Raw genomic sequence first — 19,230 nt, 5'->3', positions numbered from 1 at the left:
CAGCTAAAGATGTCAGATTTTCAATTTCTAAAACACTGATGGGAAATGGGGGGGAGGGGGAGGGCAGGGGGAGTGGAGATGGATCTACATTTTCTTCTAATTGTTTTGTTGTTTTCGTTATGGGGGTTTTTTTTAATCAAAAACTGAATTTTTGTTGTGCTGTTGAATTTTTCATCAGGAAAATAATATCTGATTAAGTTTTCCTAGAAGGCCTAGGAACCAATCATATTTTTGGAACAAAGGAACATAAAACAACTCAAAGGACCTGAAAGGCAATTGCCTCGGACATAACATTTGACAAAGCTGGAAAGTACAAAGGAACAACAGATAGTAGCAACAATAAAACTGTATCAATAAGCTCAAGGAGAAAATATACAGATCATTATTTTGAAAGTAATTAACATCGAGAACAGATGAAGGTATCTTTCCCAGCAGTGGTGGTGACAGAAACATCCAAAGCAGAGATGAACTCAGCATTGTGACAGCTTCTGAACTTCAAGGGGCATGTTTCCCTGTCCCATAAGAACAGCATGAAACTGTTCGTGAACAGTTCAGAAAAGACATTGGTGTGAGATGTGCAATTCCCTGGTCCTGATGAAACAATGAGAAATACTTGCACGGATGAAACAGCATTAGGAGAGCATGTGCACAGCAAAACGCTCTGTGTTATCTTAAAACACAATGTTGATGCTCCTTTATCTGTGTTAACACACCTTAAAGTCACGCTGTTCCCAGTACGATGCCCTCACCCAAACCCTTCTTCCTGTTGGCTTCACTTTATCAGTCAGTTGGGGATTTAAGTACATCACAGTGACATCTCCCACTATTAGGTGAAAGTGTGATGGATGACAGGAGCAGCACCTGCAAACAAGGCAGCTCACATCTTGTCAGTGCCAATCACACTTACCATCTGTCTTCCATTTATCTAGCACAGACCTGACAGTCTTCTTTCATATTGTTTCATTTCTTACCACAAAGGAGCCTCTAATGTTTTCTCCATTGAGAACTGAGAAGTTCTATGGGAAGAAAATAAAACTCAAAGGCATTGATTCCAGAAATTTAACTTGCAGTACCCCAAATCCACACAGCCTGCTCTGACTCCTGTAACACAGCAGCACAGAGACTATCTAGTGCAAGCACCAGAGTTACCCTGGTATTTGCTAGCAGAACATCAATGTACTGATCAAACGGCCTCATATTTATTGATGGTCCAACTGACTCCTTGCAAAGGCTGTGAGCCAGTCCTTGCTCTGCATGTATTGACAGCAGGGTAGTAGGCTCTGGAGTATGACTGTAGCTCTTAGACACTACTGCAATGCAACAACACATAATAATAACAACCAGCTGTAAATACTGCTCATGTGCATAAAGGTTTGCTTGATCTGTCTCAGTTTTTTTGACAACAGCTTGGTCAACATGACTTTGATTCTCAAGGCAGAGGATCTTAACTGGAGTAACTTTAACAGAAAGAACTGCTTTCTTCTTATTATAATCTGCCAGTGCACCTTTATAAAGGTAAGAGTGTCCTAGAAGTTACAAGTTCTTAAGTACTTGTCTCCATACTGCTACTGATAATTTTAGGGCCATTAGCAAGTCACTTAGAAATGCAGGAAAGCTATCTCTCTCCATCTAGAAGATGGGGGAAATTATATTTGCTTGACTACCTCATAAACAGGCTATGAAAGTTAATTCATACTTGCACAGTATGCTGAACACAGCGGAAAAGAAGGGAAAAAAAAAAAAATCAGTCTGGGTGTGAAGCCTTTTACCAGTCAGGAGCACGGCTGTGATTTCACCTTAGCACTACTTTAGGAGGGCCATCGCTGTACAAGCTTATGTTAGGAAATAACATTTACTGTAACAAAACAATAAAGACACAAGAGTGTCATCTTAGGCACCAGTACATAACTCTCACTTCAACATGTCACTTACCTATTTTATGCCACTGAATACAATCTGACTGAAGTGGCAGCCCAGGAGACCATCAAGAGTGAATCACCTTGTTACAGGCCACCTTTACAAAAGGCAAACCAAGCTACAGGGCCAGGAAACCTTGAGCACACTGTAAGCTCGCTGGTGAAAATCTCAAGGTGCTGTTAAATAGTGTCAGGCATTGTTGCGTTTTCTCAGCACGCACTTTGCCTCTCGTCTATCTAAAAAAAGGCTCAGACTGCTCTATCTTTTATCCTCTTTCCCCTCTGAAGGATTAGGCAGGTTCTAAGTTTCAGATTTCCTTAGCACCAGAAGCTGTCTTTTGGTCACTCCTTACATTTTGCCAAAGACATTTTGTTAAACTTTGTCTAGGGAGAGAGGCAAGAAGAGGGAAGAAAGATCAGATCTCCTGAAGTTAACTTAAATGCACTTTTTTATGCCTTCTAAAAATCAGAGTCATATTCAGCCACTAACATAAGACACATTAATTCTAAAAGTTGCTATAACCAAATATAGACTTCCTGATCTGTTAAGGTCATATTGCCAAAAGAAACCTCCTTTTGCCTATGGTACCACCTCTTGGTGAAGAGATTATAGTAAAGTATAGTAAAATGACAAGGCAGGGGAAAAAAATGCAACCTGGGGAGCTAATGCTCGCTAAGGAGCTGTGTGTTCCCAGTTCAGCAGCCTTCTATATTACCACTGCACAAGATCATGACCTGGTGAACATCAGACAGTAACCAACTCAGTGATGTGGGGTGGTTTTTAAAACTGAAGAAATAACCAGCAATGTAAAATGTTACATTCCCTACCCTGTTCTTTGCAAGGACAAAGAACCCAGGAAAAACATTAAATTCATTTTTACGTCAAGACTGAGCAGTGAAGCAGTTAAAATTTAGAGGCTGTAATTCCAAAGAATCAGAGGGAGTTTTGTTGGTTTTTTTCCTTAAACTTCTCTCCTTAGTTTTCCATTGGTCAAAATAGGCCACAAGATCAGTTAAAAAAAAAATAAAAATAAATAAAATCAGTTATGTATGTCACAGAGAAGAAAGGATTTTAGAATTTGTTTAAACCAGAATGTGGAAGGGGACGTTTAAGTGACAGAACAAACCAAAGCTACAGAAGAAGGAACTGAAAAATGCACAGTAGGATTTTTTCAATCTGCCAGAAGATGTACAAATTTGGGGTTGGGATACCATGAAATAGCCACCTAATCTAAGGCCTAGAGAAAAGCCCATCTCATTACAGAGTTTTACGTGGCTCGTAACCTTCCTGATCACCACTTATTGCCTGATTGTTTCTACTAGGAAAATATGATTTAGTTCAGCACTAAGAATAAAATTTGATTTAGCTCAGCACTAGAAGATCACACAAGCAATTTGATAAAATGTCAGTCTTGTTTAAATTTTCTTGCTGTATAAATTGAGTGCTAATGATCTTGACTCTGCTACCCTCATGTATTTATGCAGCCTTTTTCATGTTTGCTGGATTATTATTGAACAATTGTTACATAAAATGACAAATAAGAGAAGTCCATGTAACCTAAACTCTAAGGGCCTTTTGGGAAAAATTTTCCCAGTTATCACTGAGCATTGCTTACTCATTCCCACAGTTTCAAACTAGTCAATGTATTCCCACAGTTACCATCAGAAAAGACATTAAAAATACCATAGACAGACTACAAACCCTCTCAAAAGTTTATAAAACTGGTACCTACATATCGCTGATCCCCAAGTTTGGTTTACAAATGCAGAAATATCATAGATACAGTTTACAGAAACACTCAGTTCACCTTTCTCACCATATCAGTATTCTAAAAGTTTCCAGTACAACCTTCAGTCATTTTTTAAAAAACATGGTATTTTATATTTTTTCATGTCTTTCCTCCAGAAAATCCAGTTACAGAGGGCTCTATAGTGGCTTTTTTTGGGCTAGGATGTACGACACTATTTGCACCTCTGTACACAACCCTCCCATGTGGCCAGTTACAAAGAATACAATGAATAATTAATTTGAATTCAAAAGGAGAGAAGATAATAGGATAAAGGCACAGGACATTCAATCACTTATTTTATAAAGGCATTTAATACTGCTTCCCTGGGAAGATATAATTGCTCGTTGCATGTATACAGCATGTCATCTTCAAATAATTGTTGATATTAGCAGTGATAAAATGGCTTCAGAGAGGTTAAGTGACTTGGCCAAGACAAGAGAGGAATCAAGTGTGTGAATTAAGCTAGGAAATCAGCCAGTTTCTTAAGGCTCAGTGCTCCAGCCCAAGCTCACAACCTGGTGCTTACAGAAGCATTCCATATTTATCCATCATTTACATTTTATCTCCTTCCTTCCTTTCCTCTAACTCTCGTGCCCATATAGAGTCAAGACAAATATTTTTAATTTCTCTAGTTCATTAAAAAACAAAATCTAAACCTTGGCCCTTATGGTCCAACTCTTTCACAAAATTAAAAACAGTCCATCAGTTTCACAGTCACTACTCTAAATCTTCCACTGTGCAGAACAGCAGTAGGAAGGAAAAAAAAAAACCAAAGGTACCTTTCCCTATATGTTTTAGTATTTAGAATTTTCTAGGAGGTTCTCCTTGGAGATAATTTCCTGTTAGAAAGGGGAGAGGGTTTACTCTAAATGTAACTGTTCTAAAAAAAAAAAAAAATAAAAATAAAAAATCAGTCAGTTTGAATAATTTTTGGCTTGTGGTTGTTTTGCATGGTTGTTTCTTCATTTTTGACCTGTATATCCTATATTTTCCATCTGTTCAAGCCATGATTTCCAGTCCACTGGAGCAAAAGCAATGGTAAAAGCATTTTGCCAGCAGCCCTTGGCCTCACTTTCTGAATACAGTTCCAAGTCTTGCTGCCACTTAAGGTACAGCTTCTAAAAATAAGGAACTGTTTCAAAATTAAAATTAATACAATTTTCTCACAAGAGTTATGGGGGAGGGGGGGAAGGGGCCCTTTATCAGAGAGGAGATCAAAATGAGAAGAGACCAGACAGTTGCAGCACATGCTGGCTATGTTGTACATAGAGGCAGAAACCATGAAGACCAATATCCATGACAGTGCACAACACCACTTTTTGTCCCAAGGAGCAGTACTGCCATTGCAAACAGAAGACACAGCATGGAAGTAGTTCCTATTCCCAGCACTGCCAGGTTAGAGAAGGGGAAAGGAGAAGGAGATAGATTAAATGACTCGTCTAAAGTCACACTGGAAGCTTATGGATTATTTGGTACCAAATCTGTGTCTGAAAGAAGAGATCTGATGTCTCCATTACACAGCAATGACTGGCAGTTTTAGCCCTATTAGCCACTTGTTATTTTTAACCAGATGTGACAGATACACACAGAATTAATTTATGGTCTTTGCAAACTAAGGATCTAGCAAGGTTTTCCCTACACCTTTGAGATTCCCTTCCAAACCTTGGGACCCCTAAGTTGGAAGCAGCCAGGAGTTTGTTAGAGCTAAGCCCCACTTCTGAAGTGGCCTGTTGAAAATCAGTCTGGTGAAACACGTTACTTTCTCTATAGCCCTTAGAATTAATCTGAATCACATGGTGGGGTTTAATGTGCAATCCTGAGTTTTCCCCATCTAGTTTGTATTGCATAACAGGTATGGGTTTTTTCATTCAGGAATATTAAAACTTGCCATCAGTGGGTGAAAAGCCATACATGGTATGGGAAAATGGGATCTTTTGGAAAATACAGAGGGACCTTCTGGGTAACAGCTGAGGCTAGAGACTGCTCTTCCTCTCCCCAAACTGCGGGTTTTTTGTTTTTTTTTCCTTAGACTCACTATTTCTGTCTGAATGAACAAGGGCTGTTTATCCTTTCCTATGTATTATGATCAATCATTTTAGTAGTTACACGAATGGCCCATTTCTGCTCCTGTTCATGTCCTCATATTTACATGTTCTAACAGGAATTAAGTTTCTTTCAATCTATCCTGACCCAATGTCTGTACCTCTACAAACCAAGATAATTTCAAGTTTTAGAGACTTAAAACTCAATCAGATCACTGAAAAGGAATGCCAGCTGAAGAATCTGCTCTAAAAGCAGAACAGGCAGCATGTCAAATACAGTCTTTTGTTTAGTTGGCCATGTCAAAAGAGAACATATATAGTATAATCTCAGAAACATAGAATGGTTTGGGTTAGAATGGCTTTAAAGATCATTTAGTTATGCATAACAGATATACTAGACTGACATGTAAGATTTCCAATCCTGTAATAGGGCCTTAATTCAGTCAAAGGCTACTCCAATATCTAATGACTTAGAGGGACATGTAGTCCTAATGAGAGAGCCATGACAGAGGCATTAACATTCTGTCTGACCCTGGGATCATAGAAAAGAATTTGACCCAAAACATTTAATCAAGTTCAGTTTTTGCTCTTACCTGATAGTTGCTTTTTCCCTTACAGCAGAAGATATGTATAAATTAGCAACCACCAAAAACTGAATTGGTTATGTATATGCCATGGAGGGATGAATGCAGAACACAGATATTACAATTCTGACCAAGAAAACAATCAAATAACAGCTCAGACACGATGTAGCTAGATCAAAGAGACAGGGAACAGTGCTTTAGAAACACAGTAGAACAGCTATTATAACTACTCTGATATTGCAGCAGATTATAGTCTGAAAGCCAGCTACTGTTAGAGAAAGCGGGTCAAGAGAAATCAAAACTCATGGAAGTGACACGAGTAAAAGCAGGCTGTTACAGAAGTTTATGTTTTTAAAAGGTAACAGCGAACTGATGTTTTTGAAGAAGTGTCTCGGCCCCACTTTTCATTTTGAACTGATATTTGCTACCTATTTTTAGCTTTTTTTGTGTTTTATGATATCTTAGATCTTAAAATAAAAAGCCAACATTCAAACACATTGTTTCCTTTTTGTTCCAGAAAATCAAATTAAGAAGCATTCATTTAGAAGTTCAGGTGTTCAGTTTTCATCCCAATTTAAATAAAGCAAGATTTTTAAAAATTTTATAAACTGACATATAATATAATTATCATGGTTATAACTAGCTCTACTTTCAACTGATCACAGCTCATGGAAGTAGAGAGGCTTTGAAGTCAGAATGCTAAGATCCTGCATTTACAGAGTAAAAACACTGAAAGTTTTTTACCTTAATTCTCTATTAGATAGAAAAGGTTTTTAATGTTTATATTTAAACCAATTTTCAAATGTAATAGAAGCCACCACACAACATTTGAAGTAATATCCCTTTAAAGACATTAGTATACAGGAAGATAGAAAGGTGTCCCTGAAAGCTTACAATGAGGAACTCGGATTGTCTGTCTTAACATCAGTCACTCAGGAAACAACTTTAATCTTAGGCAGATTGACTCAGAAAATGGAAACTTGCTATGGTAAGGAAAGTAGATAGCCTATCAGTGTTTGGTCCCTACCAGATGAAGAGGAAATAAGTGTCCTTGAGTCAGCAACCAAGTGCTGTCATTATTCAGTTTATATATCACACAGCTGTAAAGGAAAAATGACCCGATTCCTGATTTTATGGCAAACCACTTCCCCCAGATATATCCCACAAAGCTCCCCAGGGATTTAAAGAAAGAAAGAAAAAAAAAAGTACTCTTTTGAGTCCTCTCTACTATTATCAGTGGAGTCAAATATGACTCACTCAAGTATGAGGTATATATCTAAGCTCAACACTGTTGCATTTATAGCTTTGTACCACTTTAATAATTGAGCCCTGAAACATACCAGATTTTTTGAGTTTGATATGGATAACCACCAGAGAAAGAATGGTGCATTTTGTCTCAAGTCAGAGTAGGATATGAGTTCTTAGGAGAAGGGACCAAGCATCTCTAGTGCTCAGTACAGTTATTGATTATGGTGCATCTATGACATTTTTAAGAGCAAGGAGTTCACTGCACCCTCTTTTGATGCGCCTCCTCTTTTGGAGGCATGTTTTGTCAGCCTTTGCGAGCTTTGGCACCAATGGTCATTTCTAGGACAAACACCCAAGACAAGTAATTCTTAATCTCAGAAGCCAGAGTATGACATTTACCTCCAGTTCTGAAAGAGCTGACGTGAGTCACTGGTAAGGGATAAAAGAATGAAATCAGCTCTAAACACACCAATCTTCCATGTGTCAGCCACACAAGCCCAGTTTAGAATGCTGGAACACAGAGTGGCAAACTTGAAAAGCCAAGACAACTGGACTGTCGCACATGCAACGTGCATCTGCTCTCAGTTTGCCACCATAGAGCCTGATAGTCTTTGCTGTTCTCCTTGTATTACACAGGTGGTTATAATGAGCTTCCCACCATAATATCCTAATGCTTGGAAAGCAACCAAGTAAATCAATGTGGCATGTGACACTACATTAAATTTAAAAAAAAAAAAAATCACCACCACCCTCAGGTATTTTTTATTTTCAGAAATGGTTTTGGTATATCAATAATACTTGGGAAACTCAAACATTCTATAAAACACCAGGCTTACAACAAGTTACAGGGACCTGTTTAAACATATAAATCCTACTTAGATGCCTAATTCTTGCTCACTTCCTATAAATACCTTTGCGGATTTGAGCTTTACTAATCTTAACATAAATTCAACGAGAGATTAGGAGCATTGGAAACTCCAGCTCAGGAGACTTTAAATGTTATCTCCCATTAGCACACAGATAGGTCTCAGCTCTACTATTTCAATTTTTATAAGGCATAATCAAAGGACAACCTCAAGAAAAGGCCTTTCTCACTCAAAGAGATCACATCTCAGACAATTCGTATTAGACAGAACAAAAGGGGAAACGTTGAGTCAGCCAACTGCAAAACAATTTCTGTAGAGCAGCAATTAAAGGATTGTTAGGCATTTTATACATGGGAAAGTGACTTCCCGTACCAAGAGCAGAAAAATGAAAAACATAAGGTACCAAAGAAACCCAAAACAGCCTTACCTCAGTGTGAACTGATCTTCTGTTGAATTTTTAGCAACAGATACAAGGAAAGTCAAAATGTCACCTTGCTTGACAGTCTTTGGTGCATACTGGATGGCAATATTATTATCCAATCTCATTTCATTTAAGGAAGGGACAGCATGTGTTGTCTGGTAAAGGAAAACACTTCCAATCCTCTGCAAGGGAGGTCCCGACTCATCAATGTCATTGCGCCCTGGTCGGATCCCATTACTTTTCCTTACATCCTCCTTGGTGCATTCCCCTTTCTCATGTCCTGGTTGTATGGCATAGTAAAGCTCCACAGGGCTCCCTTCAGACTGATCCATTGGTTTCTTACGGCCAGCAACAACCGTGGGGGGGTTAAACCAGCTTGGCAGGAGCTCCAGCTCTGCCACACACAACCCCAGATCCCCTTGCAATCTGCAGCTGCCCCTGACTTCCCGCGTCTCTCGGAAGGCAAACACCCGCAGGCAGGGCAGCTGTTCCGTGGTGCTATAGTCATCCCAATCCCTGCCCACGATGTAGAACAGGACCTGGACTTTGGGTTTACTCAGGTAAATTTTGTCACTCATTATGAAGGCCTTAAGTTTCCAATTAAAGGAGAACTTGTTAGTAGATCCAAATGGGTTTGAAGACAACATTAAGTCCTGGGGCACTACTTGTTCGATGGAAAAAGGTCCATAGCTGGCATTTAACACAGGTGGCCTCTTGGATTTGTAGATTAGAAAGGACTCCACTCGGGACTGCAAGCTAGAATTCCTCATAATATCCTGGTTGGCTTCCTTAAGAAAGAAGGAAACATCCGCATTGTGGATACGATAGGTCACAGGCAAGTAAGTTGGCAGTAAAGAAAATCTCTGTATACTCTCCAGGATCCCTCGGCTCTCAGTCACTGTTGAAAGGAAAGGAGAGTTTAAAAGATCAGACCTTCAAGTCATATTATGATATAACCTCACTGACTTTACCGAGGGGATTGACAGGGCTGTAGCTGATATTGGTGGCAATAGCATCATCAATCCACACAGAAGTAGCCTCAGTAGATGATAATTTGTCCAGTTAGCTTGGAAAACAACAGGTTATGATACGTTCTACATGGCAGCTAGATTAAAAGTAGCAGCTTGTGTAGGTTTACTCATGTCAAAGGTCACAGCTTCACTTTCAATACACATTTATTACTGTAGAGCAAAATTACCCAGTCAGCACATGCACCATAAGATCCCTGCACATGCACATTTAAAAAGGAATGTGGTCACTAAAGCAAGCTACACCTGTACAGGAAACCAGTGCAATGATTTTACATCAAATGCTGCACATGGACCACTTAGAGTTCACTTCAACCTTCTTTTCAGCACTCTCAAACAATACATGGACTCCAAGTGGTTTCCTGCACAAGGCTGAATTTCACTTTAAGAATAGCTTTTACCATTTACACAAAAGCTCCTTTACAACACTCGGCTACTAGAGGATTTCAAAAGCAGCTTTATTTGCATCCAATTTATAGTCTCTTCTATTTCACTTCATCTATGAAAAGAGGGGTTTTTTCTGTAAATAACTATCAGGCAGGATTCATGCCACGGTTGTTGCCTAACCCTGCATTGTTCCTTCATACAACTGCATTATCTCTAGGCTGTACATCACTGCACTTTGAAAGAACATTTTCAATGACACTGAGCCTCTCCTACTGCAAGATATCTATTTTAACTGTGCGATCAAACAATTACCTGAGGCAGGCTATCATATTAAAGAATCAACTCTCCATCCTTTCTAAGAACTGTCAGTCCCAAAGAGCAGAGAGATAACACTGTGAAAAAATACAAATGCAAATACAATATGACCTTTCCTGCTTGAACATCTGACCTTTGTGCTTATGTCTTCACACCCTAATTGTGAAATAACTTTCATTTTTCTCCATAGTAAATTCAAATTTTTACCCTTTTTCAGAAAGGTGACAAGGGGTTAGCACAGATAGCATTCAAAGGCAAACCAGTTTCACAAGCTCTGGTCCACAAATGCTTTATCAGTCCTTATTTTTTGTTTGGCATCTGACCTAAATATTTATTTGCTCATCGAGTACTGCGGTGGCTTAAACTGATGTCAGTTACTCCTAACCACCAACCTGCCATTTATGTACTGCAATTCACTGCAAATCCTAGAACAGGACAGAATAGGCTTGTTATCTTCAAATCCTATGGGAAAGTATTGTCAGTTCCTAAAAACCTCTGATTTCAGACCACAAGTGTTCACCAAAAATGATCTGGAAAATGCCTCTCACAGCAATGATCATCTTACCTACCTGTGGGCTGTATAACCTGAAAGAGAATTTCCCCTTTGCAGAAGAGGAAGCCACACTGATGCTACCCATAACCAGGACGTCAGCCAAGGCACCTCCACACAAAGCGGCTAATTCGGGGGATCGCACTCTGCCATAGACTTTGTCCAGTCTCAGCCAAGTTGCTTTTTCTGTGCTGCTGTTCTACGTCTAACAAATAAGGGTATTACTATTTATTTCTCCTCACACTTTGTCTGTGTAGACTCCAAAAGCAACCGATTTATCTTAGTATTTATGAGTATCACCTAAAATAACAAGGCTGTGATCTCAGTCAAGGTCTCCAGGCACTAACATAATGCAAAGCAATAAACTGGAAAACTAGAGCAAAGAACTTTGTATATGGAAAAGCACAACCAGCTGGCTATTAACCAAACCAAACCCAACCTAAAAAAAACAACAAACCAAAAGCAAAACACAAACAAACCCTAGATAAGGGTGGACATCATTCAGCTGTAAAACGAAGGAACAAATCTCAGAATGAACGATACCAGGACGAAAAGATGGCAGATAAGAGTTTCACAGTTTTGGAAATCTTTCTCTCCATCTTGAAAAACTGAAATTCCTCTCCTAATAAATAATGAAAATAAAACCTTACTTCTAAAAGATTAATTAATCTCAACTCTTAAACTCTACCTGGAAGCAGAAATAAATTCCATCTGAAGAATCGGGAAAATGGCCTCAGCACACATCATCATACAAGACTAAATTGCAACAGAACTAAAAGGCTGAAGTCTTGTGATCCCTAGAGGTGGAAAATTCAGCTTAGATCTTGTTTGAATTTGGAGGAAGTCACACTCAAGGCTTTTCTGCATCTTTTTAATGAAGAGTAAACTGCAGAGATTCTTTGCATGCGAAACCACCCTTCATTTTAGCCTTGTCTTTCAGCATTCAGCTCCCATTCTCTCTCCTGATATTCATTTAGAGCAAAGTTTTTAAAGACCTTTTTCTAGATAATCCCCTAACAAAGATTTCTAACAATCCTAAATGGTTTTGCTAGTACTTAGAGTTGCAGGGATGCATTTCTCCTACCCAGCCCCAAGGCAAAATCTGTTCTGCTATTGTACTCCTCAGATCACCCAGCCCATAACATCGTTCCTCCATCTAATGTCCCATTTATAAATTCCACACTCATTTTGTACTCCTCCCAACAGCTTGGCAAAGCACCATTAAACACAGTGAGGCATCAAGAAGGCAACTTCAAGAGAGAAAAAAAAAAAAAGCTCAGGGTATTCCATTTTTCATTTTCCTTATTCTGATTGCAGCTCCCTCCCTTGCATTCCAGAGGGAGAAGTATATTATTTTTGTATTAAAACTAACAGAGTGTTTCACCTCATAATTTTTTCATCATTTATTTTAGTGCTTAATTATCTAAGGGATTAAAAAATCTTCCCTCTGTATTCTCTATCTCCACAGGACAATGTTCCTCAGAGTTTGTAAATCAGTGACTCATAGGAATAGAAGAGCAACACAAATTTACAAAAAAAAAAAAAAAAAAGAAGATAAACTGCCTACTAAAAAAGGAAACAATCTCACCAAATAAGAGTGGGGTCCATTAGTTTTTAAATTTTTGGGCAATGGCAAACTAGTCTGCTTGCTGTTGCACTTCCCCTACCATCAAGCTGCAGATGTGCACTGAATATGAATTGGTTTGTACTGGAAGCTGACAGCAGCTTTCCAAACAGCCAAAGGACAAAAATTCAAACAATTTTACACTTTTATCTGGGGAGTTTTATAATCAGCACAAACAGAAAAAAAAAAAAATCTTAAAAACTACACTAACCTCTGCAGTACCAGATTTTGACCGTGAAAGTTTATTAAGGATTCTGAAGCACAAGAAATTAAAAACAAAAACAGCTGTCAGCATCCCTAATTGCAACCATGACTATTTTTGCAAAAACTATGCATGTTTTTACAAAGGCAGAATTGCAGGAGATTACCATTCCATGTGTTATTAGGTGAGACTCAGCAGAAGAGTGGTGTTTTAAAGATTTCAGTCATATAATCTGCCCTAAGTATTACATCAGATCTATACCATCATAATCAAAATTCCCCAGGAATAACCCACCTGAATAAATAAGACAAGAATTACACAGTGAATCTCTCAGTTTAAATATGTCAAACAAAACAAAGGATGGGTAACAAAGTGCTGTTAAGGAAACAAGACAAAAAATATACAGTTATATTTGGGAACTGCAATTTATCTTTGCTGTACCACTATATCTGAAGGTTTGTGTGCATGGGGAGCTTGGCAGCAGAATAACCGAGTGCAAGAGTGAAGGACACTAACTAGCCTTACTATTTCTCCATGTGGATGTACAGCACAGAGTACATCATACTTGGTGTCAACAGAAAAAACAGTGGTACCAGATTAAAACAAACTTTGAGGAGTTTAATCTATCCATGTAAGAATAGATTCCTATGATCCATAGAGATCCACTCAACTTTGAACTCATTCGTTGTGGCAAGCTGTAAAATCAGTTTATCTTAAGCTGAGACATCGCAGAAGGAAAAACAGATTCTTCCAGAGGACCATGGCAAGTGATGCCTCACAGAGCTACTGAACCTCAGGGACTGACCCTCAACTGGAATAAACTGCTTCACTGGAAGGTCTGGTGAAGACAATCTACTGTAACTGCAAATTGGTGTTAGAGCATTCCAGATTCAGGAGATGATGCCCAACGGTTTGAAGCAAACCAATAAAATCTAATTTTGATGCTGTGTTTATGCCAGAAGCTATTATTTCTCAATCCCTTACAACTACCTCTGTATTTGACCTCTCATGCTGTGAATGGTTTTTCTTGAGGATTTCAATCAGTGGCCACCTGGGAAGAGATGATGTAGTAAGGCGTTGTTCTTTCCTCTCTCTTTAGTAAATCTTCCCCTGACTGACACTGTATAAAAAATACTTGTCATTGATAGAAGAAGCAAATTCTTTGCAGGTCAGTGAACCTGAAAAAAATCCAAGAAAAAGGCAGCATATTCAGTCTCCTCCCGCAGAGCCAAAGCTTGCACATACGATAAACCCCTGGCCACGACACTGTAAACAGGCTGCATTTACCTTCCAGAAGGTCATATTGCTTTCTTCATTAGGCTATTAATTTTGTACTGCAGTCTGGCTAAAAATCTTAAATCTTTATTTCTTTAATATCATGTAATAGCAGCTCTCAGTCAATGACAAAAACACCAGTCATAGCTCAGTTTTACTGCAAAGTTATTGACCGTGGCTTCAGAAAACTGAAGAAATCTGCCAGAACACTAACTTTATTCTGTGTTGCCAGATCCTTGGGCCTTCACTGCCCTAACAGTTACTTCATTTTAAAAACTGTTCAACCCACGGTCATCCAGCATTCATAAGAAATAAAAAAAAACCACCCAAACAAAACACTCTTCCAATCAATTATATAATGCTACTAGGTTTTTTTGGTTTGGTGTTGGTTTTGGGTTTTTTTTTTAAAAGCACCTTTTTCCTGTAGATTGAAAGGAACAACTTCTTAGGAAAATTGCCTTACCAGCTGCTGCAAGTTCAGGCTGGCAATGCAATAGATGAAGTTTGTTGCTGCATCTTGGGGATTGCGGTAAGTGGTTGTTTTCTGGCCAAAAATTTTACATTTGTAGTTATTTTCAGCTGTTCTCCTTGAATCCTCTGAACACTTTTGCTCTCCTAGGTTTGTTATGTGTTGGTATTTTTTTGAGACAAATTCACTAAGGGGAAAAATAAATAAATAAATAAATAATCTGGTGGTGTAATCTATTTCCAGATCTGGAAACTAATGTCACAAGGATGTCTGTTGCAATAAAACTTCATCCTCAGTATTGGAAAACTAAGACATTTCAGTCCTAACCTAGTTAAGTGGCTGAATCCACCAATGCTCAGAAGTGAGGCAGTTTAAAGCTAAGCTATAATCAGAGTGAATGCCATCCCCAGGTGTATCTCAGTAAGTTCTTAACAAATGATCTACTCTGTCAGTGCATGTCACTATGGACAGAGCCAATTAAGACTGTGTTACATGAATATTTGAGTAGGATCATTTCCTTCTTACAGCATTTGTTGGTTGCTTGCAGTGTTCCTTCCTTAGGTTCAGGAATCCTTCTGTGCAGCCCTTACACATGAATAGACAAACTGGAGCTTTCCAAGGATGACTTACTGTGTTCCCTCTTTTGCCAGTCTTGTGGCAGCTTCAACTTGCTTAAAACAATTAGCACTGCATTTTCAAGCTTTTGATTAAGAGCTATGCTTTTATTTAGAACAGCTTTATGACACAGTGACAAACTGATGGGAGGTTTTGATCTCAGACAGAATGAAAGGCAAGACGGGATTTGTGGTAGGTGCTCGTTTTGCTCGTTTAAAAGCAATGAAGTTGTTCATTAATTATACTTTGCAGTGGTGCTCAACAGAAGTCCAGAGGGAGAGAGCACTGTAGACACAGAGCACACATGTGCAATAGGCTGTAAGGAACATTGATAGCTCAGGTGCATTAGAGGGCAACAAATGAAACCCACAGGAAGAAGTACGTGGCACCACATTGATCAAAAACCTGCAAACCCACCCAGGATCTTCCTGCAGTTGATTTCTTTTAAAACCATTTTCACACAGCTGCACACCTAATTGTGCAGAAATGGAGAGTCAGAAAAGTATTTTAATGTCGTGATGCTACAAACACATAAGTCTCTCCCACAGATATCCACATGGAAAATTGCTCTCTGGAGTTATTCCCTGACAAGAAATTAAACCGAGGTTAATTTTCTGTTTGGTTATACCACATTATATGCATCCAAAAGTGAACCACTTGGTATCCAGTTGGACAGGCTAGCTTTCTTCCCTAGTTAGCATTTCATTTTAGCATTGATTCTGATAATTTAATTCTATTATTAAATCTTCATTACTTCCGTGACTAGAAACCTTGACCAAAATCAGAATTCATCAGAACAAGCAATATTTGCCTGAAAGAATCTACACTTGAAGTTAATAGAAAAGGTTTTAAGAACTGGAAACTGATGCCAATATAGTGATGGAATTTACCAAAAGCCATAAAGCCAGCATGCATGCAGGGCTAGAGACCAGCCATAAATCACTAATTCCTCTCTGTAGGCAGTGTTCAATATGAACATTTCAAAAAGGTTTTCAACAGCAATTTTTTTTTAATAAAACCTCAAAACATAAGAGGGGTTGAGGACTAAATCAGCCAGAGTTTGCTGTAGTCTTCCACTACTTTGTCATATCAGGAAAAAAAAAACAACCCCAAACCAAAAAAGAACCAAACCAAAAACCTCTTGTTCAACAGCTCTGTCACAAACAGGTAACAGAGGAACCTGAGCCATTGCTTCTCTAGCAGAGATACAGTGTGATGATGAGCTCCTGCCAACTCTTCACAGGAACAGTGCAACAGGTAAGTTTTCCTACCCTGAATATGACCTATTTTTTACAACTAAGTATTCCTTATGAAGGCATTATTATATGTAAAAACATTCAGTGATCATATTCTCTACACAGCTGTGTTACACATAAGGCTGAAATAAAGGTGCATTACTGTCACTGTTCACACTGGAGCACTGATTTCCCTTCACCTACTCGCTTGCAAGACGAGTATCAGTGTCTATCTTCCATACCAGTACAGAAATAAAAGAATACAGCCTATTTGGCAGCAAGAATCTTAATCCTAGTGTTGTCATGCCATTAGAGAAGAGTTTCCAAAAAAATCTCATGCTTTCAGTAACAAACACCATCATTCTAAAGGGTAAGTACCAACAGAAGAGCAATAAGGCTAAATCAATGCGGCACAAATAGGAAAACAAAAATAGAACCCTGGAACCCCAGAGTCATGCATTTATCTGTAGCAAATTAAAAAGAAAAATGGCTTCAAAGCTAAAAGTTACCAATTTATTTTTAAGTTCTTTCCTTATTAGCATTTCAGACTACTCTTCCTGCTTTATTTTATAACATTCCTTGTAGCTGTTTCATCCTTGGGAAATTATCATTCTTCTTGAGAACAATGATGTTCTCAACCTGCCAACATCCCTCTCTTTCCTGAAGTTATTCAATTCTTGTTCCAGTTCTGCATGTCTGTGTGGAGCTTGTTACAAAGCAAGGGAAAGATTACTTGAACATCAAGGCCACATAATATGTAGAAGAGTTTCTTTGTAAAAAGGCGACTTCTCATTTCTTGTACGAGAATTTTAAAGAAATTGGAGTATTGTTAGAGGATGCAACATACATTAAGTGACATTCACAAAGTAGATGCTGAATAAAGCAAACATTGCACAGATGCAGATTAATAATTTGGACCATGATTTTTAAGAGGAATACACGCTTGCAAAGCATTATTTTAATGAAAACTACCAAGCATTGCTACTGCAGTCAGAAACAGAAAGAATGTTTAGGTGCTGAGTTTTGCAAGGAAGGAAGTACTCTGACACAATGTGCTTAAACTTCATGACAATGTTCCTGTGCAGAAAGACAAGTAAGTTAATGTTTTGCTGAAACAGAAGCTGGACTCATTTGCAAAAGGCAATGTTACAGCCTGCCCACCAAAGCACGTCTTAACCACTTTTGTTTCTGTGCTATCAACCCTGTCAGATTGTTCCTCCTGACCAATCTTGCAGTCCATCTTGCAATTTCTCTATTAACTCCACAAAGAAGTTTCCATGACCTGAGTGGGAGAGGAAAAAACCTCCTAACGAAATATAGTACAAAATTCATCCAGAGGAGTTTCCAAATACAATAGTAAATCAGAAAACAAGAAATAATCTGCAGAGCAATCATCAGTTAAGAAATCTATTCCATTTGTAGTGGTGTGCCATTTGGCCCACAGCAAACAATTGTCACTGAAGGGTTTCAAGGATGCTGTCTCAAGTTTCTGATTTTACCTAAAGGAGGACAGTAAATCTGGATGACAGGCTTTGTACCTACTATCCCTGTATTCCAGATCAAGTACACACTATCAAGTGGGTGACTGGACTGTTCAACTGCTGTTACTATGACTATGTTATTTATGTTGTCAATGGGATGACCACAATGACATGCATATGATGTCCCTCTACACCATCTGTTTCACACAGGAATTCTAAGTTTGATTTCACAGAAAAATTTAGAAATTACAAACATCAGAAAATGGTTTTCTAGAGAGGGAGCACTTGCTCCACCGGACACAGCAATGGGCACCACAGAAACAATCCTCAGTGTTAACATGAGTCACTATCTGATGCCTCAAAAGCAGAGCAATAAATTAAAACAAAAATGAATCAAAAAATTTCACAGGCCTGCCTGCCAGGAGCTCCTTGTGAACTGCCATAAATAATAAGTCTGAAAGTTGAATCATAACATCAAAGGATTTCCATGCCTCCATGTCTGGAGTGAGAGCAGGCATCTGCTCTTGGTATGCATAACCTTACATGCATGACTCCAAGGATCATTAAAGGCCATCTACTCATCCAGTACTGTTCATACTTTAACTCTGTTTATAAGTGCTCATCTTTGATACACACTCACGGATGCAGATTGTACTCCCAGTTGCTGTATCAATCCGGGGATTTCAGTTGCCTTAATGGGTCCATTGAATCTGATTAGCAGCCAGGTAAGATCGTTTTGACAACAGCACTATAGTCTGATGATACCATACTTTCTTTGAATATCACATTTTACTGAAGTTTGAAGAAATTTTTGTAAATTAATCATTGATTTCAGGAAAGACTACACATCATCATTCATGAGGAGAAAGATGAACAATCCTGAAGTTATTTTATTATTCACATTGACAGACAGATAATAATTTAAATAAAAGGGTCACAGAGGAACACATACACCTTTATATTACCAAGTGATACAAAACTGATCAGAGAAAGATCATATAACAAAGGCAAGTTCCCACCTGAAAAGGCAGCAGAGTAATAACTACAGAGAAAAGTATTAAGATAAAAGGATATGGCACTGTTTCACACAAGATCTGATGTCAGTCTGAACATGAAAGGGCAAAGCAGTGATGGGCACCACAAAGTTTACAGTAAGAAAAACAAATAAACAACCCAAAACCC

The 19,230-nt window shown here is 38.5% G+C and overlaps 1 protein-coding gene across 1 annotated transcript in view; it reads right to left on the bottom strand.

Moving 5' to 3' along the window:
• LOC104520409 (transmembrane protein 132D) overlaps positions 1-19,230 on the bottom strand; it is a gene marked incomplete at its 3' end in the record, with an annotated part of 153,225 nt that overhangs the window by 83,555 nt on the left and 50,440 nt on the right. The window contains exon 2 of the mRNA XM_010162095.1: positions 8,874-9,765. Within this exon, the coding sequence (XP_010160397.1) occupies positions 8,874-9,765 (892 nt within the window). The remainder of the gene's footprint in view (positions 1-8,873; positions 9,766-19,230) is intronic.

Source organism: Antrostomus carolinensis, unplaced genomic scaffold (genome assembly GCF_000700745.2).
Source record: "Antrostomus carolinensis isolate BGI_N321 unplaced genomic scaffold, ASM70074v2 scaffold4482, whole genome shotgun sequence".
NCBI lineage: Eukaryota > Metazoa > Chordata > Aves > Caprimulgiformes > Caprimulgidae > Antrostomus > Antrostomus carolinensis.
The sequence above is the reverse complement of the archived record's forward strand: the minus strand, read 5'-3'. Positions and strand labels throughout refer to the sequence as shown.